Below are 22,645 nucleotides of genomic sequence, written 5' to 3'. Positions count from 1 at the left end.
CGGATCTTTGAAAAAATGAATCTTTCACCTTTTCCCATTCTTAATATTTCTTTTGAAGCAAATGAATTTAGTGGTTTAACCCAAAAAGATTAAATTTCTTAGTTTTTCATACCATTCACATTCTAAAAAGAAGTAATAAGCATGCCATAATAAGAATGGAATAAATATTGCTGAAAAAAAAACAATGAAAACAAAGACATTGAGAAAAATAACACTAGAATTAAAATGTATCTAGATTGAATAAACACCTAGGGTAAATCTCAACAAAAAATCTATTGTGTCAACTAAACAATAACGAACAAAAAAATGTTACAAATGGACAGCTTATTATTTAAAGTTAAAACAAAGAAAATTGGAAAAAGGAACAGTCCAATATGAGCAAGGGAATCAGATAGAGAAAATCAATCAAACATAAAGACGCTCATGTACCCAGCCCAAAACGAGTACCCACTAGGAAGTAATAACTGGCAGTATAGAACAATTGTCTGAGATGTGCATCAAGCCAAAGTTTCTGATGAGCAATGGCTCTCACATATGTATTTCAAAGTCAAATGCATATATTACATACCTAGACTCCAGAAGAATGACAAAAATTCAACATCATCTAGTAAACAAATTATTCATTCAAAGAAGTAGTATTTTAACAGAGCAGCATTTTTTTACTTGTTTTCCTTTTTAACATAGCTTTAAGTGTTCCTAGCGAAATTCCAGGCACGTGCAAAAAGCCACCGTGGAAGCCTTGTTGATATATGTTGATTTCCTTCGGAGCTTCTTCATCCTTCAATTTGTAATTGCATTAGTTATCCTTTTTCTTGAATGCACTATAGATATGGAAGAGAATTGAAGAGAGACCATTGAAAGGAAAGAAGAGTTAAGTATTAGGCAAGGAAAACAGTGTGTTTCTTCTTTTTGAGAGAAATCTAGAGACGCGTAAAATCAGACTTATGGAATCCCTAGGGGAGGATTATCCAGAATTGCAATTCACTGATGTGCCTAAAGTGCTTCCAGATGCATGTACGAGGAGTCTAAGTTTTGGATTTTTTATGAAGTGGGAGGGAGAAGTTAAGCAGTGGGACAAAAAGGGTCATTTGGCTTTCTTGGTGGGAGTTTACACGAGTGGGAAGCTTTGCCATTGGGCACAGCCAATATTAGAAAGTTGGGGTGGAAAAATTGATTTTAGTTGGATATAATGGTAGAAAGTTGATAGAGAAAAGGAGAAGGATATGGCTAGGGTTTAGTTTATAATATTGGCTAGGATATCAAATTGGCAAAGTTAAAGGAAAAAAAATCTCCTTATTGACTATTTTCTTTCTTTGAAATTGATTGCATTCTTCCTTAAACTCATAATTGGACGAGAGAGCCTAGATTTATGCATGTAGAGAGACTCTAAAGAGATGGAATAAGAAGATGCAGGTTCTTATAAAAACCCACAAGTCTCAAAAATCGAAGCCTTCTTGTATAAAGAAGGAGCAAACGATCTAACTAACCGCATAAGAACAAATAGTGATGGTTAAGAGAGGAGAAACAGAAGTAATAAACAGAAATTAAAAAAAAGCTTTCAAAGTTTTTCATAGTTAAATAGAATCCATCCGGCCCTGTTAAATAAAAATTGGGTTCACAAATTTTAATTTGAACTAAATCAAGATGATCTAAAATTTTATCATTTCATTAATAATTTTTTATCATTATGCATGAATCTCAAAAATTGTACAACGATGGAAATCAAAAGGTATTTTCATATATGAGAATGTTCAACATAAACAAGAGATATTTTGACAAACTTTTTTATGAAGATTGAGAAAATAAGACGGATTTCAGTGATCTTAATAATGAAATAAAAACAAAAATTTTTATTTCCACCGTCGCATTAGAAAAATAAAAGTTGAATAGGATTTAAGGAAAATAATGTATGAAAAAGCAATAGGACCTAATGGTATTTTAATAGAAGGGTGAAAATGTTTAGAAGATCTGAGAATTTTTTTTAAGCTTGTCAAACTTTTTAATGTTATTTTAAAAACTGAAAAATACATAATGAATGGAGAAAGAGTCAATTAAATTCAATTTTTAAGAATAAAACAGATGCACAAGGGTGTTCAAATTAGAAAGAAATTAAATTAATGTGTCATACAATAAAATTATGGGAGAGAGTAAATAAACATAGGTTTTGACATGATACGAAAATTTTTCAAAATCAGCTTGAATTCATGCCAGACAAGTCTACCATGGAAGCTATACATTTATTGAGAGGTTTAATGGAAAAGTATAGAGAAAGTGTGAAGACAAACATATGACTTTTTGTTGAATTAGAAAAAGCTTATAATAAAGTTCTAAAAGAAATACTTTGAAGAGTTATATAAAATAAAGGTGTTGATAATGTTTTTATTCAAACCATTACAGATATATATGCTAGAGTTGTCACTTGTGTTCGAACACAATTAGGATTGACAAGTATTTTCCTATTTCAGTTGGACTGCATCAAGGATCGGCCTTTAAGACCATATCTTTATTATTTAGTTATGGGTGTTCTTGCTGGACATTTATCGGAAAACGCACCTTGTTGTATGCCTTTTGCTGTTGATATCCTTTCTTGTGGACAAGACTAGAGAGAGAGTACAAGGAAATTTTGGATTAAGGAGATCAACTTTATATAGTCTAAAGTCTTTTGGTTGAGTATATATAAAACAGAATATATAGAATTTCTTTTTAGTAATAGGAGATCTAGTGACGGGTTTGTAATAATCGGTGATCAAATCATTAAAAGTAGTGAAAATTTTAATCATCTTGACCCTATTGTTAAAAGTGATGGAAAGTAGACGTCTTGTTGGATGGTTGAAGTAGAGAAATGCATCGGGTTTATTGTGTGATAGAAAAGCACTGCTTAGATTTAAAGAAAATTTTTTAGAAGATAATGGAAACTTACAATGCTTTATGGCGCCAAAATAATGGAAAATAAAAGAGAAGCATAAAATTAATTGTTGTTGAGATGAGAATGCCACAGGTGGATGAGTGGTATTACAATTAGAGACAAAATGAAAAATGAATATACCCGTGAAAGGGTTGGAGTAGCTCCAGTGGCAGACAATATGATGGTGGAGGAAACCCAAACCACATTAAAAACACAAATTATTTTTTCTGAATTTCAAACACATTACAAACATGATACTTGAAAAAGCAGAAAGTAACGACAAGCAAACACAAACAACATAAACAGTAAAAGATATTCGCGGGTGAAAACGAGGCCGGAGGCGACTAGATGGTGGGTTGGCTGCTAATGGAAAATAGTTGTGGTTGTTGAATGAAGGTTGAAAGGTTGCTAGCAGCTTTAGGTGAGGGGCTTTGGTTGAGATGAGGTAGCAGGAGGGAAGGACAATCGCTGAGAGATGGTTGCGGTTGTTGAAAGAAGACTGCAATGTGGTTGGCGGCTTTAGGGGAGGGGTTGTGGTTGTTGGAGGGTGAGGGTGAAGGTGCAGGAGCAGCTAAGGAAAGTGCCAAACAACAGTGAGGAAGATGTCGACGGGGCTGGCAGCAACAGCACAACTGTTGGAAGCGTCAAATAGCAGCAGGGAGGGTGCTTGCACACTGGTAGCAGCAGGATAGTTGCATGAAACGTCAAACAGCAGCAAGAAATGAAGAAAGCAACAAGGTCAAGTCGTTTGCGGCTGCTGAAAGTGGGCCCGAAGTGGGCTGCGGAAGGATAAATGTTTCGTCAGGGTCGGGCTACAGCCAAAGCACTACCCAGACCTTTGCAGACGGTTACCACCTCGGATGAGTTACAGCCAGAGCATCTTCTTGTTGTCATGTACAACCCCTGGAGGGGAATAAGTCCTCTAAGGTAGCACTCAGGAATCTGTACTCATAAAGCTCATTCCTAACATCAGAAAATAATGCCTATATAAAGAGGGAATTAGTAGCAAAAATAGGCAGACTAGGATAGGTAAGAGATATAATAGGCAACGAGAGGAATATGACAGAAGTAGAGAAGGAACTATAATGGGAAATCATCAAGAAAGGGAGGTCTGTGATTACTGTAGCAGCTACAGTAACTGCATTCGCGGTAATGTAACTGCTACAGTACATAACAGCTACAGTAACCACGTCTGCAGTATTGTAACTGCTACAGTACAACGGACGGTAAGCTCCCGAGCCACAATATCAGAGAGTCGCTTTAGATGGTTTGGTCACATTGACCGTCGACCATTTGATGACTCTATCAGGAAAGTAGATGTTACAGATTTAGGGCTCGTTTGGGGCAACTGTGGAAGCGCAGCGCAACACGCAGATGCATTTCTGCACCGTTTGAGGCGGCAGCGACAACACGCACGGCGACAGTTTTGGCATTTTAATGAAAAAGCGGTGTGCAGGGATCAACCACGCGGCCCGTATTAGTTCGCGTAAGTATTATCTGGGTACCCTCAACCTCAGCGTCTCATCTTCCCCCGCAACTCTGAATCCATCCCGACGACAACCCAATGGAGTCGATCTACTCCAGCGTCGTCAAAGGGGTAGCGATCGTCACCGACAAGGAACTTGCTTGCAAATCCATCGCCAACAACCGGCTCGTCTCCCACAAAAATGTTGAAGCTTTAAGCTGGAGATCGAGGTCAGGGCGAGGCTCTCCGACCACCCTGATGTGGTGGACTGCAAGGTTGTGTACGAAGAAGAGGATTATGTGCATTTGGTTATGGAGTTATGTACTAGAGGGGAACTATTTCACCATCTTGAGAAGCACGGCCTGTTCATGGAGCGGGAGATGGCAGTCCTACTCCGTGATCTTATGAAGGTGGTGACGGACTGCCATGATACTGGAATTGTTCATCAGGATCTGAAGCCAGAGAACATTCTTTTGGTTACCAATTCGTCATCTTCTCCTATCAAGCTTGCAGATTTTAGCCTTGTTACTTATATCAAACCTGGTATTTTAAGAAATTTTTAGGTTGATTGTTGCTTTTTAGTTGTTATTTGTCATTTTAATTTTAAATGTTTTGTATTATTTAAGTTATTTGGTTTGCTTGCATGAGATGCAAATGCTAGTTTTACATTTTTATGCACATTTCTATGCATGATTGAATGGTAAAAAGATGATAATACACTAATGACTATCATTTTAGATAGTATTATTGAAGGATTTACATGCATACGCTTAATAATCTTGAATTTATATGTTTATATTTGGTTGTATATAACAATTTAATCTCTAAAACACAAAAATAACACTTTCATTGATGTTTGTTAACCATCCTTATGGTTTAGGGGTTGTCTGGTAACATATTGGAGTGGGATTTAACTTAAATCTTGTCCGACAAAAAAATTTCACAAATATTTGCTTCTGAAGTTTAAAAAATGTGGTTGTAACAGTTTTACTTTAAACAATTTTACCAAATAGGGGTAGCATGTTCATTTTCCCAAAAACAACTACTCCAAAATTGTTTTCACATAGTTGTACAAAACGGACAGTCAGCTTCTCCGCAGTTGCTTCCCCGTAGTTGTTTTTTGGTGCAACACAGCTGCAGCTAAAAAACTGAGAAGTTGTAGTTGCCCCAAACAGAATCTTAACTTATGCTAAGAAAGAAAGAGTCGGACCTAAAAAGACTGGGCATGTTGCATAAAAATGATTTTAATTAATTAGAATTAAATGAAAATACGACACTCAGGGTCTGTTTGGGGCATCTGCAGCTTATTGAATAATCTACTGATAAGCTGATTAAAAATAATCTGCTGATAAGCTAGGTGCGATGGCTATTACAAATTTTTATTTTTTTTGAAAAGTCAAACCGCTGCCAAAAAAATTTCACCGTACCTAGACAGGTGCGGTGTGAAAACACTATTTTCAGCATTTTCAAAACGCATAAGCTGTCAAAACGCAGTTTACCCAAACAGGTGAGATGCGTTTTCAAAACGTCACCGCTCCAAATAAGCTGCCCCAAAACGGACCCTCAGTAAGACACAATAGAGGAAAAAGGGTTAAAGTAGCTTCAGTGCTAGACAATATTAGAGATAGTCGCCTTAGATGATTTGGTCACATTGACCGTCGACCAATTGATGACTATGTTAGGAGAGTAGATGTTATAGATTTGACCTATGCTAAGAAAGATAAAGGTAAACCTAAAAAGATTTGGGGGTGTTGTATAAAAACTTAACTAATTATAATCAAAAGAAAAGATGACACTCAATAGGACACAAAAGAGAAAAAAGATTCACGTAGCAGACCTCACTTAGTGGAATAAAGGCTTTTTGTGGTGGTTGTTTCCATCAACAAATTTTTATCATCATGCATGAATCTCATTAATCATAACGTTCTCATGACTAACTACATTTTTTCTGAACTTGTATCCTATTATCAATGAATAAATATTTGTCACATATTTCTATAGACAAGTAAAACAATCAAATCATACTTGATTAAGCTCGAACTAACTGAAAAGAAAAATAATTTAAAAAGATTATTTAGAAAGTTTACCACAATAGAATAACGCTAGTGATTATGGAGTAAGTTCAAACAGTCAACAAAATAATATATTCCAAATCTCAGCACAAAAAACCTTCTAAATAAATGTAAAGAGTTTTGAGCTTCAACTAATCGACTGCCACTAAAACCAGAAAAGAAAAAAAAATGGATATAGACAGTTCTGTCCATATAGGTTAGCATGCCGCCCATGCATCATTGGAAAGATTAATTTTATCTAATACATAATTGGAACTACACAAAAAAATAGTAATCGTCCTAATTCAATTCATCATTGGGTAATAAAACTAAAGTAAAAAATGTTAAATAAATAGCTCTAAGAAAATGATGTCAAATTTCATATTGAACATTAGACAAGGAAGACAAGCTGCACAGGAACAATATTGACGTACCTCCTTAAGAAAGTTTATCTCCGATTCAGACAAGCCTCTCCTATAAATAAACCAAACGATAAGATTAATTCCAGCACAATTATTATTAAAAGTAAATATACTGTTGCCAAACTAAGGTTAAACAATAAAAAAGGACCAAGTAGAATTGGCAGGTCTGTTACAAAATGAAATCACGTCTTAAACTATAATTGAAAATATACTAGACACTAACCGATAGCCATAATGGAGTCTTCTGTTGTTGTAATTGGGATTCAGTATGAAAATATTGTATGCATCGTCTATCTTGAGATAATTAATAAGAGTTGTAAAGATGTATCCCATTCTATCAATGTCCACTTGCCAAAAAACTTCTTCGTCTGCTCTGCAAATATGGACATGAAAGAAATTCAAAAGATAAACATCAAGGAACAAAAGTCAGCCTCGCGGAGACATACAACATGAGTCATAAAACTATAACAATTAGTACACAAATTATAGAGGATCAAGTCCATGAGCATCAAGCAATACAATGGGAGCTCTAAGAGGAGAGGAACAATACAAATAGCACAATTGTGAGTTTGTGACGGTACATTTTCCTCCGTAATAAAACCTAGAAGTTAAATGCATCTATTTGATCGTTATATGTGCATACAATATCTATATATACATATATATAGATATATATGCATATACATAGATATATATACATATATACAAACATACATACATATAGATATATATGCATACATACATACATATAGATATATATACATATATATATATGCATAAATATACATACATACATATAGATATTCTTGGTGTTATTGAATGGTTTACACCCCGTGCTCTCTTGTTGGTTGGTGGTATCACTCCGCATTTTGGTGGTATTTTTGACGGCTTTATCTCACTTTATGGTGGAGTTATTGATGGTGACATTCTTTATTTTTTTGGTGTTATTGACGGGTTTACATCTCGTGCTCTCTTCAAATTGTCTGGCTATCTAATTTCGTGCTTGGATTGTATTTTTGTTGGTTGTATCCCATGTTTTAGTGGTGTAATCCACAATTAACGTTCGACTTCATTGCTAAGACTAAAGCTTTATACTTGTGAAAAAATGAATGTTGGGTCTCTATTCAATGTCTTCTCTTTTTTGGAACATAGCCTTAGTTTTCTTAGTTTTTCACTATCATCCTTCATTGGATTCTGCTTTTACTTTTGTTTTTTTCGGATATACATGTAACTAATCTTTGGAGAATTTGGTGTAAGTTGTACGCCGGATGGAGGATCCCCATGGGTGATAGTTTTTTCTTTATTAGTGGGATCCTCAAATTCTCTTTTTTTGTACACCTTTTTGACATTATATAATATTGCCTAAGTGTTTTTATAAATAAATAAATATATATATAGGTATGTATGTATGTATGTATGTATGTAGGTATGTATGTATGTAGGTATGTATGTATGTAGGTATGTATCTATATATGTATTAATATAGAGTGATTATTTCATAAAGCTTTAGCAAGATGGCCCAAACACAGCACAAATATAAGTATGCATGCAATTTCATAGAAATAATAAAGAAACAAGCAAGGATAAAGTTTAATCCATCGAGGAGTTTTTTTTAGGAGAGTATCTTTTAACATGTTACCTTGAATCTAACATAACTTCCTTTCGTGACAAAGCTGCTACAGCTTGTTCAAAAACAGAAGTAACCTTCTCTCCCATTTGTATGGCATGAACAGAAAAGCTGCATCAGTAGTGGAAAGAAATCAGGATAACTAATTAGACAATAGTGTCTAGAGGGTTCTACTAAAACCAAAAAATATATTTCTTGTTACTGTGAGAGTTTAAAATGCAAGGCTGTTCCCTTAAACAAATAAAGCTGCGGGAGGGGAACAATCACTTGTAATTTACGTGACTGACTAAAGGTAGATGATAACGCTGGGATTTTTCGACACTGGTCTTGTAAAATGGAGTTAGAATTTCTCCGATAGGAGGAATCCGGGTATGCTCAAACATGTGATCTATTTTAGTAAACCATTGTGACATCTCTTCTGGACCCAGCATAAACTCTGCAAAATAATCCAGTTAAATAATGAAATATAAAAATTTTCCATATCATTAAAAAAAAACACTAATGCAATATAAAGAGACAGCATTTTAGAAGAGAAACGCCCAAAAAAAGGAAAAGTACCATGATTTCCTTTGCCTTCAAATCCTATAAAAATAAAGTTGATGGGAACAGGAAGATATATGGAATCAACCTCTGATATCTTCAAATAATTTGCAATGTTCCCTAAACAAAATTGGAAAGTTTCTCAGTAAAAAGATAAGAAAAAGTACCCAAAGCTCAACAGAAGTATTTACACTGGTTTCCTCCTCTTTAATCGTGCCCTCCCACCACCACTACTACTAGACATACTCCCATCAAATCATGGTTTTAAAAGGTTCTTAAATGCATATACACACACACAATTTGGTTGAACAAATTAAGAGATTCATAATTAATTTGAAACACCAAAGAAACTTCAAAACTCCACAAAAGGGGTGATTTCATTTCAAGCGCAAATAAGTGAAAAGTAAATCATCACTTTCAAAACATTTTTCAATCTAAAATCAACCATATGAAACCAAAAAAAGGAAATCATATAACCAATAGCACTCTCACAAATTTAAAATCCATGCCGGACATGAATATACAAGTTCTCCCTTTGTCTACTAATCTAAATGTTTAGGAAAAAGTAAATCAATATATGGGTACATATCTTAAAATGAAGTGTGACCTCTTGATTTCAATCTTGTAATACTACATAATAAATTAACATTCAGTGAAAGAGATCTGAGCCTTGTTTTTTAGGTTTCCTGCAATGTAATTGTTCACAAAAGGTTAGAGATATATAAATGAGTTCTATGAGTGCATTACATTCAAAAAGTTCTGCCTTCCCTTTGTTTTCTAGCAGTTAGCCTGATAAAAGTTGCCCCTTTGAATTACCAGGGTCTCTCCTCTTATATAGTTAATCTATATCATCTTATGATTTCAACAGAGCAGTTATAATAGATTTAGCAAGCTATGTAAGTATGCACTTCCCACCAGCAATCAAATTTGCTATTAAAATCAATGAAGGAAAAAAAAAAAAAATCGGACCAGATGATAATTACCTGCCTTGGTGTAGTTAGCTGCCTCCATTTTCCCACGGCCTGAGGGCACTGAGCCTTCCAAATCATCAAAATCTGAAAATTCCACATAATCATCAAACCCATGCTTCGTGAAATAAAAGCTCCGCCATGCAAAAAATAAATAAATAAAAATAAGATTCCAAAACATCCCATCATGAATTAAAAAGCTATCATATAGCATCTATATCTCAATTCCTAGCCCATTTGCTGCTCAATCAACAATTCCAACAATAAGCATATTAAACCAAAAAAAAAAGAAAATGTTACCAGTACGAATCACAGATTCACTCCAAAATTTACTTTTCGTTTTCAGATTGAAAAGCGAAAACACCGAGGACTTCCCACTCCCACGGATATCCCTCGAAGCTGCGCTCGCCTGAGCCACCAAAACCTACGAGACAGCACCAAATACTAAGAGAATACACTCAATTATCATAGAAAGATAATTTTCACAGATATTTTTAGCAAATAGCATATGCGTCAAAATCAGACGATTACAAACACAAAAAAGTCTAGGGTTTAGCAAATAGGAATACCAAAAGAAGTAGGAGAACGATCCAACGAGAACAAAAAATGCATAGTCGTGAGCTAATTAAAACAAGTTCTCTGGAAGCGGAAGCCATGATGCCGCCTGAAAACCTCCAAAGAAGCTCCGGCGATTCGAGCTAAAAGAGGGATACAAGAGCGAAGAGCAGCGAGCGCGGAAACTCCACAATACTGTTCCGCGGGAGAGTGCATGAAGCCGGCTGGGCCGAGCGGTCCGGTTGACCGGTCTGGATCGACCCGGACCGCCCGATTTTGGTTTATTTGCATGCATACCAAATAAATCCTAATATGTTCATGCATAAGACACTTGAATTCTTGTCTTTATTTATATATTATCTTATAATTAAAACTATATTTATTAAAATCATTTCAAAATAGAAATATAAGATTATGTGTTTAACTTTAATTAGATAACACTTTTATGCCCTTTTTTATTCATACATTTATCATTTTCTATATATTTACACATTTGATATTTAGTTGTTCATTATTTTTCTAGTCTTTAGCTATTCAGACTCTTTATTTATTTTTTTTCTCGTTAATTGCATTGTTTTTATATTGTTTAAATTGTTGAGTGATATTTTCTTGAGGATAATTTACATACATACCACTTAATTACAATGTATTTAAATATCTAACACTTAAACTTCAATTTTTACATACATGATCATTATCTGTGCACGAAAAAACGACTTTCAACTTTTTTTCGGCTTGAAATTGGCCTTTTTTTTACATGATATGAAAATTTAAGTGATATACTTGTAAAAAAGAAAAGTTTACATTTTAGATATGTAAATTATACATGTGTGTAAGGCCAACCGGGCTTGGCATGGGTCGGGCCTATTTCGGCTTTGATTAGTCAGAACGGGCTTGGGTCGTGCTTCAACCCGATTTATAATTAATAACTCAAAGTCAAATTCGCCCACACTAAACGTCAGATCAGACATCACAGGTCTTGAACAAGGAAAATCAAAGCATAATTTTGTTCAATATAAGTTTGATATTAAACGTTGAGAAATTAGGGTGAAGAAAAATAGAAATCGACATAAAATCCAGAAGAACATATAGAAATTTAACGATGTTAATCAAAGTTGCCTACGTCATCGGCAGCTGAGTGGCGGCTTTGTTTAACTCCAAAAAAAAAGTACATAATACAATGGTTATAGGGTTACAAACAACATATATATATAACTCTGACGTACAATATGTAATTACAAAATTACTCAATACCATACCGCAGGGCGTTGCCCCCACACCCCCAACCCACATAACGAAACTCTCCCGATTTCATAGATTCTCCCGCTCCGCTCCACTATGCACCGCTTTGTTCCAGCATTTGTCTCTTATATGATATATGAGTCATACCATAACATTAAAAATTAACCAATTCTTTTATTCTCAAGATATAAAAATTAACAGTGTCTTCACATCACATGTAAGTGCATCTAAGACATAACATCAAGATTTCAAGCTCTCAGCAGAAACAACAAGGTCAGACGAGCTGAAACAAAAACATCACAGCTGCAAGAATCCATGAATCAAGCACTCAAAAATCAGAAGCAAGAGAGGCCTTCTCATAATAAGCATCTATCGCCAAAAGCCATCAAATAATTATTCCGGTAGTTGCATTAAGAAAGAGCAGTTAAAGTTCTCATCCAACAAACCAAGCACATTGAATTTGTTAATCACACCAAAATTAGCAAATTCAAAAAGACAAATGTATTCCAAAAACACACAAATCTATCTGAAATCCATAATCTACACATGCATTAAAATCTTAAACAAAATCAAACATACAAAACAATTCTGATGCATTTACATACTAATACCTAAACTTTCATATTTACATACATAACATTCAAATCTTTAACTAAACATAAAAAAAATACCACTATCGTTTACTTCTGAAAAGTAAAATACTCATTTTCATGCAAAACTTTATGACAAAAATCAGGAATTAAGCATAAAATTAGGATTGAAGCCCCAATGAACATAGGCGGCACAGCAACTTCCTCATTCGATCTCCTTCATCCAAGCTCGAAAGGCAGACACAACAATCTATTCCGGACTTCTCTATAGTCATTTCTACAACTGCAATCCATGTGTTGGACACATCCCCAATTGCTAAGCAGCTGATATAGAGAAAACATGAGAAGAAGGAAAGCAGAGTATTCATGAGTAAAATTCTCTTAAACTGTATGACATGGGGGCACTTTAGTAAGCATGCACATTTACATACATGCCACAAAAATCCTATGTATTGACACAAGAAATACAAGCTTTGCATGTTTACATTTATGCCAACCAAATCGTTCATATCACATAACAAATGCTACTATTTAATATTTGAGAAGTAAAATGTCTTTTCATGCATAAGTAAGGTGGCAGGTATATTAAAATTTATGTTTAATCATTAGATATGATAATACATGGGAATTGAGTATGTAAATCTTTCCTTAGTCTGACATGGTAGGTTGGAGAAACTTGAAGCATGAGCTAAACATGTAGCACCAATTTTATCTCCGATAGTAGTACCAACCGCATGTATAGTTCTAAGTACTAATGTGAGTACCATCGTGTTGAAGCTATTTTAGAGTACGAAGGAACCTCTATTCAAAGAAAGAGCGGAAGAAAGAGCATTCCTAATGAAAGAGCAACAATCATTATTTCAAATCCACCATCATATATGGCTTAGCTCTTCCAGCATTCCTCTTAGCCAATGAATGAGCAACAACCACAGATATATCGAGTGAATTAGCTCCAAAGCCTAAAATTGTTTCATAACATTAAAAAAAGTATTTAAAGAACAAATATAAAATAAATAGAATTAAAACCCCCTTGTGATCATTTAAGAATTGTAACTAAGCTCATTAAGGATAAAAATTCTCAAAACTGGGAGAAATTCATTTTCAATTCAAACTTAAAAGCACAAAATATGCATCATAATTCTAAATTTTCTCCTCTTTGATTCAAATATCAAGGGATTGAGAAATAATGAATGAAGGTAACCATGGAAACATGAACGGTAAATCACATTGATGGAAACTTTCAAAACAACAATAGTGGGTATGAAATAAAAGTGACATATAGGAGATAATGAAGAGGGAGAATCAAGTTCAATGACATAAACATAACCACATATTTATATGCAAAATTTTGATTATAATAATAATAGTTCAATAATAAGTTCCCAAAAAAAAAAAATTTTGTTGCAATAACAAAAGATATCAATAACAAAAGATATTACACCATCTAAAAATAACCATACACGAATTTACAAGCATTCAAACTTATATAGAAATGGAAATATATTACAAACTGATAAAATTAAATGAAAAAAAAATAATTGAAAAAAATTTTATTTCTCATGTACTAAAAAAAAAAACCAATATTTGCATTACAAATTTGAGCTTCAATTTCCTCATCATTGTTGTCATCTCCATCATCAATAATTGGTCCTAATAGACATTCACTACCTGCATATAAATTTTAGTCATTTTTTTTACACAAAATTATATCACAAATTTAGATAAAAACACAAATAGCTAATGAGTAAGTACTTATAGAAAACCCTTTAGCACGTAACTAATCTTCCTAACATGTCAATGCTTGAATTATATTTGAGTTTAGAGAGCACCGTGTCGGATTAATTATTTTTTTGCCCATACTGAAGACTGACTCAGAGGCTATAGTTGATACAGGGATAGACAAAATATCTCTAGAGGCTATAGTTGATACAGGGATAGATAAAATATCTCTAGTCATGGATGTCATTTCAGGTAATCTAGAAGCAGTATTGCTCCAGTAGCTAAAATATCAAGATCTAAATCTGTATCTAATATAGGCTATATCAAGTAAAGATCAAGTTATGACTTACTCGTGCTCTCTCATTACTTTCACTTCAAGTATTCTTTAAATGCATTTTCACTAAAGTCGGAGCGATGTGAAGATAGGTTGGATTCGTCATGCATATCAATCTATGTTGAATCGTGTTCATGTTGGGTGTTTTTATAATATGCTGAAACAAATTATAAAACAAATCATTGACTTTCTGAGCATGAGTATATCATGCATCTTCATAAAGGCAAATAACTAAACTCCAAAAAATCAATCTTATATCTTGAATCCAAAATAGCAGCACAAGAAACCAATAAATTATATTCCGACCAATACTTGTCAAATTTATTTTGAATGTCTACAATCATATTTGTCATGAAATGTAGAGGATGCAATATACCTCAACAAATGCATTTGATTCAAACACCGCGAAAATAAATAGTTGACAATGGAGTTTTCTTGACTGAAGATAAGCATGTAACCTCATAAAATACTTTTAGAAAAAGTATTTAAGCACTCTAACTTATGTCATTCTATGTCTGTAAGCTTAAAAAATTCATAATTCTTATCACGTTGTTCCCAAAAGGAAAGAACTTTATTGTAATATGATGCACGATCAATCATAGTATATGTGCTTGCATTGAATAATTTAATTAAATATATTAATGATTTTAAAAAAATTTAACTCTATTTACAAGCTAATTTATTGATCATGATTTAAAATATATAGATAATTGTGATTGGTGCTTAGGCCCATCATGGATATTAAGCAAAAACATAAATTTATATATGTATCCTGCTTTTGTAGTCAACCTCTGAAAAAGAAAATATGCTCAAATATATTATTAAAATAAGGCAAACAATTTCAATAAGTTGAGTTTGAATGCTCAATATGCACATTATATATATATATATATATATAGAACAAAAAACTTGTTAAGGGCTTTCTAATCAAAATTTCAGACATCCTATTCAAATTTAATGTTTTCGAACATGATGATAATATTTGTCTTACAAACTCATAATGTTAAAAGATTAAAAACTTATTTTTAATATTCTAAACTAAAAATTGGAAACATCTATATTTATACAGATTAATTGTATATAAAATGACATAAGATTTAATGCATATTAGAAAATTTGCTTCGGTAGAGTAATATATTATCGTCTCAGCGTGATAAGAAGATTTAGCACATATTCAGAAGAGTAACAACTAATGGTGACACCATAAGTTTTTAAGTGGAAGATTGTTACAAAAGTAAAATCAACTAGAAAAGGGAAAAAAAACACAGGATTTGGCATAGCTGAAAACATTCACTATAAATTGGAGAATACATGTACAGTTCTGTCTTACAGGCAGTAGAGGGTTACAATGTCTCCCAAGTTGCAATCTCAACGTGCAGAGGAACTTGTTGCAAGGAAGAGGCAGCGACCATTAGCGATCGATAGCGGTCGGCGGGTGATCGTAGGTAGTCGACGGAGAAATGAGTGATGTTGGACCTCAGCTCCATCTCAAAGCTTCAAGCACTTTCCCAAGCCTCCAATTGTCCTTTTATTCGAGGGATAGAGTTTTATTTATAAAGTTATGGGTGTAATTAATGCAAGAATATGAACCACCTTGATCGGTCGGTCCAGAGAGATTCATTCTATCGTACAAGATTTAATGAACATTTGAGGACCTTAAAGATGTTGAAAATGAATTATCTTGGACTCGTTGAATTTGTCTTATCGAGATGTCTGATTTGACTGTAAGCACATCAAATTCGACATCCATTTGATCTTTCAAATGTGCCCATAAAGCTTCTAAAAGCTGGTTAAATGCTTGATCGGGGCTCCATTTGATTCAGATTGGAACAATATTACTACCATTGGGTCCGTCCCGTCGAGCTGGTCAGTTTGATTGTAAGTTTGCTGAAATTGGAGCTCTGGATTACTCATAATCAAAGTTTTAACACTTTACTCAAAATATCCATGTCATGCCTCAAGATTCATGTCAGATGTTGGAAATTTTTTGATGCGTATTGAGATTTTATAGATCAAAGTCAAACTATAATTTCAACAAATTTCATGGCCAAAGTAAAACTTCTGATCTCTATTCATAAACTATATATATATATATATTATTTATATCATGCAAATACAAATAGACTTAATTGGTATCTCATAAAACTAAGATGTGATATTGCAAGCCAACATGAGTGTTTTCAGAGCTATAAAATTCTTAGTGACTACATAGTTCAAAGTATTTGATTCTAGATAATCAATATATACTCTGTTGATCTTGAGAGGGGTCGCTCTCACCCTCATCCTCATCCTCATCCTCATCCCCATGCTCATCCAGAACTATCTTTAATTATTTCCTATTCTTATCAACAATAAATATTATGCTATATCACATCATTCCATATTGAGAAATTGAGACTTATTTGAGACAATATTAGGTCAATAATCTAATTTTGTTCTATTGTGGTGAGGCTGCCATCCTCAATAGTGAAGTCTTCAACAGGCAAATTGCAAATATTATCTCAAAGTTATTAACACAAAAACCCAACAAAGTTGACAAATTTAAATTATGACCTTGTGTTGTCCTAAACAATTTTAGAAAGCTTTGTGGATCCGAAATAGGACATATAAAAAACAATCTTAAAACCAAAAATACACCCCGTATCGTCGCCTTGGGAGCAACCTCATATTGTTGATGGTTTATACAATATTTTTATTATGGTGTTACAAAGAATATGGGAAATTTTTTGGATCAGATTCACTTTAATTGCTCAATGATTATTTCACCAGAATATCATTAGAATCATTTTCATAAAACAATTATTTTGACTTTATACGTAAAAATATAGGTCATAAAACCAAAATTAAAGTTTAGCATATTTGATTGTGCTAAATGACGTCGAATAAACACGTAAGCACGGACCCATGTTTAGGCCCACAACAAATAACTCAAGTACATCATCTAAATACAAAAATCATGAGGTCCTCTCACCTATCTCCTAAAAAAAAAAAAACCTAATGGTTGACAATTAAATGTAGCAAAATTGACATACATGGCACATAATTCTTATCTATTCACACATCTCACACGTAAACTTTCATATTTACACACACAGCCCTTATGTGCATTAAATTTATGCATGAAAATATATATTTTACTTTTAAAAAGTGACAACAATACTATTTTTGATGCAATATTTGTATTAAAACGAAAGTTTAGGTACAACTTATAAATATATATATGTATATATATAAACATGAGAATTGTATGATATATATGTAAAAGCCCCCTCTTAAATGTATAACAAACATACCATATTAGAAAGATCTATTAAGCTTTCTTCATCTCCCTATATGCCTTAACATCAACCCATGGCTTTTATTTTCTTAATACAAGTGCGGACATGCAGCATTTATGACCATTAATGACTTGTATGTTGGGAGAAGCAAGTAGGTTGAGCCGTTGAGAAGTAGAGGTTCAAATTTATTATTAATATATGGCATCTAACCCTACCAAATTATGATTTCTTTAAATCACATCAATCATAAATTATATCATAATTAATTTAATGACAGTTTAGACTCGGGCTTATAAGCTTAGCTCAGTCTATTATGGCGACATCAATGACGCGTTCCTTCTTCGTGCAGCAGCATTTCGTTTTCAGCCAAAAGTTCCACTATTGAATGCTCCAACGATTTTGTTATTGCTATGCCTTTTTATTTCTTATCTTTTTGCCTTTTATTCATGTTATAATATTTTTTTATTTTTATTTTGTTAAGGGGTATTTGCATGCATATCATATAATTTTTATGTATTTATATATGTGACATCTATATATTTCATAAAGCACATACTCTGTCAGGACTCCTAACGTGGAGTACCGTTCGAATCCAATGAAATCACATCACGTGGCGGTGACATAAAAAAATAAAAATCGACCAGGCAACACGGGACTATTCCCCCGTGTTATTATGTATTATTCATGTGTTATTATATGTTATTTAGGTGTTATTGTGTTCTGAGAATATTTCCGATATTATAATAACAAAATAACATATCAATAACACTTGAATGACACATAATAACACCTAAATAACACGAGAAGAACATTCTCTTGTGTTACCAGACAGATTTTATTTTATTTTTTTATATCACCGCCACATAACGTGATTTCATTGGACTCCGAATGATTCTCTACGTTAAGAGTCCTGACCGAATAGTTTTTCATATTTCACGTTACCTCAAAAGTATTTTTTACCTTTTGCTAGGATAAACTTTATTTTTTATGTTTATACCATCCAAATATTTCATATTAAAGCAAAAATATTTTTTTTTAACTTCGAAAAGGTGAAATATAACTTCTTTTTTTTTGCATATGCATAGGAGCGAAACCAATATTATTTTTCAGGGTGGATAAAATCATCAAATTTATGATATTTTCTTAGAAATTTGACCCAAAAAAAATATAATAAGGGGAAAACTGTAAATTTTACTATTTATATAGAGAAACTGCAAATTCTAAGGGGCAATAGCCCATCGTCGATATAACCTGATCTTGCCCCTGCATATGTAAGATGGCGTACATGTAAAAATTGAATTTAAATTTTTTTGATATTTTAATGCATAGGAATTGAGTGTATGCATGCAAAATTACTAAATTGCATGAACTAAAAAAAAAAAAAAAAAAAACTCCTATTATTTATACAGAGAAATTATAAATGCTAGGAGGTAATTGTCTTTCTGGATATGACATAAATATAAAAATTGAAGTTTAAATTGTATGAACTAAACAAGAAAAAAATAGTAGATTTTATTATTTATAAGCGAAATTATAAATTCTAGGGGGCAATATAATATGATTTTGCCGTGGCATACATGTAAAAATTAAAGTTTAAATATTTGATACGTAAATACATAGGAATTGAGTGATATTTACGTAAATTTTCCATCTTTTTTTGTTGTCACAAGTATATATATATATACACATATTCTTAGTATTAAGAAAGTTGTGAAGTTTAGAAAAAAAAAGTAATCGTAATTAAAATAGGTTTTAATTGTAATTGCTATTGGATAAAATATTGAAATGAATCACTTTGGCATAATATTTTAGATTAATTTGATTGGTTTACTAAAAATAGGAGTGTTGACTCGTTTATATTTCGAGCTCAAAAAGTGTGTTTGCGTTTGGTTTGTTTGCTTAGCCAGTCGAACACGAGTCGTTGACGAACAAAGAGTCTTTTTTACAACCCTAATCACGTAGCCATAAGATGTTAAGGATTAGGACAAGATTTAAAAATTATTGTTTATATTAAAACATCTTTTGAATCTAATTTAATAAATTTTATTCTATTTTCTTAATTAATTATAAATCTTTGTAGCCTTATAGTCAATTAATTTTTTTAAAAATACTACTCATCGAAGATATACATATATATAATTGATTAGTACTATTTCGAGCCAAAACGAGTCGAACATGAACAAACAAATCTTTATTCGTGTTGTTCGTGTTCAGCTCGTTAACTTAGCGAACGAGCCGAACACGGAACTTCTAAACGAGCCAAAAACGAGCTGTTCACGAAAAACGAGCCGTTTTGGCAGCTCTAAATATAATTATTATATTTTAAAATTCAAAGTTTTTTTTTTTTTTCAATTGAACTGTTTCGTTTTGATTTTTACATCCACGAATTAAGCCAACGAGACGACTCATTGTGACACCAACTAATATTCCAAAATAAAATAAAAAAAAATAATATATAAAATATAATTTCCACAAAATAAAATTAGCCAAAAAAAAAATTTGATTGGCTGGACCTGCATCGCAAGTCAAATAGATCAATTGCGGGCCACTAATATTCGCTATCATGACAATAATTTTATAAATTAATATTTTATAATTTGATATAAATAGTCATAAATAAATTCTAATATCATTCAAATAACAATTTTAACTCTGGCTATTAATTATTTATTTTATCTACAATAATTTATATTTATTAAAAAATATAAATATTTAAAATGAGTGGTGGGTGTTGGCTACCACTAAGAAAATTATATTTATATGAGAAAATAATATTAATATAGTAGTCAATGCCGATCCACCTCCAAATTATGACAGCGGAGTAGTTATAGCCTTGCAGGAAACGTAAGCCTTTTTGTGGAGGGATGGAGTTGTGGGTGGAGCTATCCAATCCAAATATTAATATTATTATATAAAATATTTTTAAGGGCATATTTGTAAATAATAACTTAGGAATATTACGGGGGTCTGTTTTCTAATAGTTAAAAAGAAAGCCCACTTTTTTGTAATTATAGCATGAATGATATAATAAAGTTCATGCGACAATAAATACAGCATGATTGAAGTCCAACTTGGGTCATATAATTTTTAACTTTAGAAGCAGAGAGAAATTTCCCACTCCAAATTATTATACCGGTAAAATATCAACCTTACATAATTAAAACAGGGATATGTATATATAGAAATGTGAAGTTCGATACAACAAAGAAAAGAAGAGCTAGGATTGAGACATGTGGCATTTATTATCTTGATGGCCTTATATTGAACCGAAAGGTAATATATAATACTATTGCCCCTCAAGTTGCTGGTTCGTGTTGGAAGTATCAGCTTGTTTTGTATATTGTTGAATCTTATAGGGTTTGAGGGCTTTATTAAAAATATATGTCAACTAGTTTGTGGTTGATTCGTGATGAACGATGATATGTTTGTTGTGATGTAGTCCCAAATGAAGCGAACATTGATCACAATGTATTTGGTTATTCGCTATAGCCAGAGCTATGTTGGAGCGATGAGATGGACTTTGAACTTTTGCAGGAGTCGCCTTAGCCAAATAATATCGGTGGTTGTGGTTGATAAGGTATGATATTCTACTTCGATTGAGGATCGAGCAACAATTGTTTGTTTTTTGGTATAGCAGGAGATGAGAGTTGTGCCAAGGAACACACAATACCCGATCGTGGATTTACGATCAGCCGGATCATCCGACTAGTCAAAGTCAGAGAACATCTCGAGTTGTAAATCGCTCATGTATATTGGTAGAGCTTTGTTGCAAGTGTCGATGATATATCTTGGTACCTGTTTTAATTGAATGATGTGTTTGTTGAGAGGTTAATGAAGATAATAGCATAACTTGTTGATCGAACCAGGTGAACCGGGCAACTGAAGGGCCATGGGAGCTGTGACCAAAAGAAAATATGTTGAGATTTTCATACTTATTTTACATTATTTTTGATGATATTGCACTTTAAAGAAAAATATTTTTGATGTTTTGTTGTAGTTATGATGAATTATAGTCATTGGAGCAAAAAGATGCAAAAAAGAACGAATTTGGAGCGAAAATGACCAAAATGTGAAGATTTGAACTAGGGCGCTGACGGTGAGCCCAACGGCGCCGACGGCGATAATTTCCCAAGACTCCAAATTAAATAATTTAGAAGGCCCGCCGACGGGCGCCTCCGGGCCTCCCCCGTTCGCCGCCGACGAGATCAGCGGCTATTTCCAAAGATGCATTAAATGTGGACAATTTTTAGATGGATGCTTAGGCAACTCTTGGGAAAACTCTTCCACATCTTTAAAAGAAGACTTTGGCCAAAAATGAGAGGAGAGGCTCAAGAGTTCAAGGAATTGGAAGGTTAGAACAGCATCCAAGAGCCCCAATAGTGTGTAGAGAGTCTAATTGTGAGGGATTCTTTGAGAGATTGTAAGAGTGGAAGAAAAGTGAGAGATTTCTTCCTCCTTGCCGCTTTGAAGAGGAATTTTGTGTGTTGTAAAGAAAGGAAGAGATTCAGAGGAACTTCGAGGAGTTTGCTTGGGGAGGACTTAGATATAAGTGTTATTTACTTGTTATAATTTGTATGACTTTGCTTTTATATATGAATTCCGAGTTTTGTTGTGTCTTTCCCATGAGTTCTGAGTAGTTTTCTCTGTCTTTCTCATTGTTTTGAGATTTGTGAAATGATGATTTGAATTGGTTGAGTCATAAAAATGTTAAAGAAGTTGTGATGATATTTTTACTTCGATCTTAATTTACTTTTAATCTGACCAATTGATTTGTTAAAATATGTTGAGTTTTTACAACTAAAGTGAAAATTACAATTACATCCAAGATTAAGATTCAGGGAGATCAAAACCCACGGAAGTTGAGTGCAAATAAATAGAGAAATAAAATTATCGGGCGTAGAATTGGAGATTTTAGAGTGACAGACTAAAATCCCCAATTTGGTCCTATC

The 22,645-nt window shown here is 33.1% G+C and overlaps 1 protein-coding gene across 1 annotated transcript in view; it reads right to left on the bottom strand.

Moving 5' to 3' along the window:
• LOC110023327 overlaps positions 1–10,730 on the bottom strand; it is a 66,243-nt gene extending 55,513 nt beyond the window's left edge. Inside the window, exons 1-8 of the mRNA XM_020722674.1 lie at positions 10,548–10,730; positions 10,279–10,402; positions 9,994–10,065; positions 9,029–9,130; positions 8,738–8,906; positions 8,483–8,581; positions 7,067–7,216; positions 6,856–6,895 (exon numbers count right to left, since the gene is read on the bottom strand). Coding sequence (XP_020578333.1) covers positions 6,856–6,895; positions 7,067–7,216; positions 8,483–8,581; positions 8,738–8,906; positions 9,029–9,130; positions 9,994–10,065; positions 10,279–10,402; positions 10,548–10,634 — 843 coding nt within the window. The 5' untranslated portion in view covers positions 10,635–10,730. The remainder of the gene's footprint in view (positions 1–6,855; positions 6,896–7,066; positions 7,217–8,482; positions 8,582–8,737; positions 8,907–9,028; positions 9,131–9,993; positions 10,066–10,278; positions 10,403–10,547) is intronic.
• Between the last annotated feature and the right edge of the window lie 11,915 nt (positions 10,731–22,645).

Source organism: Phalaenopsis equestris, unplaced genomic scaffold, assembly GCF_001263595.1.
Source record: "Phalaenopsis equestris unplaced genomic scaffold, ASM126359v1 Scaffold000224, whole genome shotgun sequence".
Taxonomy (NCBI): domain Eukaryota; kingdom Viridiplantae; phylum Streptophyta; class Magnoliopsida; order Asparagales; family Orchidaceae; genus Phalaenopsis; species Phalaenopsis equestris.
The sequence above is the reverse complement of the archived record's forward strand: the minus strand, read 5'-3'. Positions and strand labels throughout refer to the sequence as shown.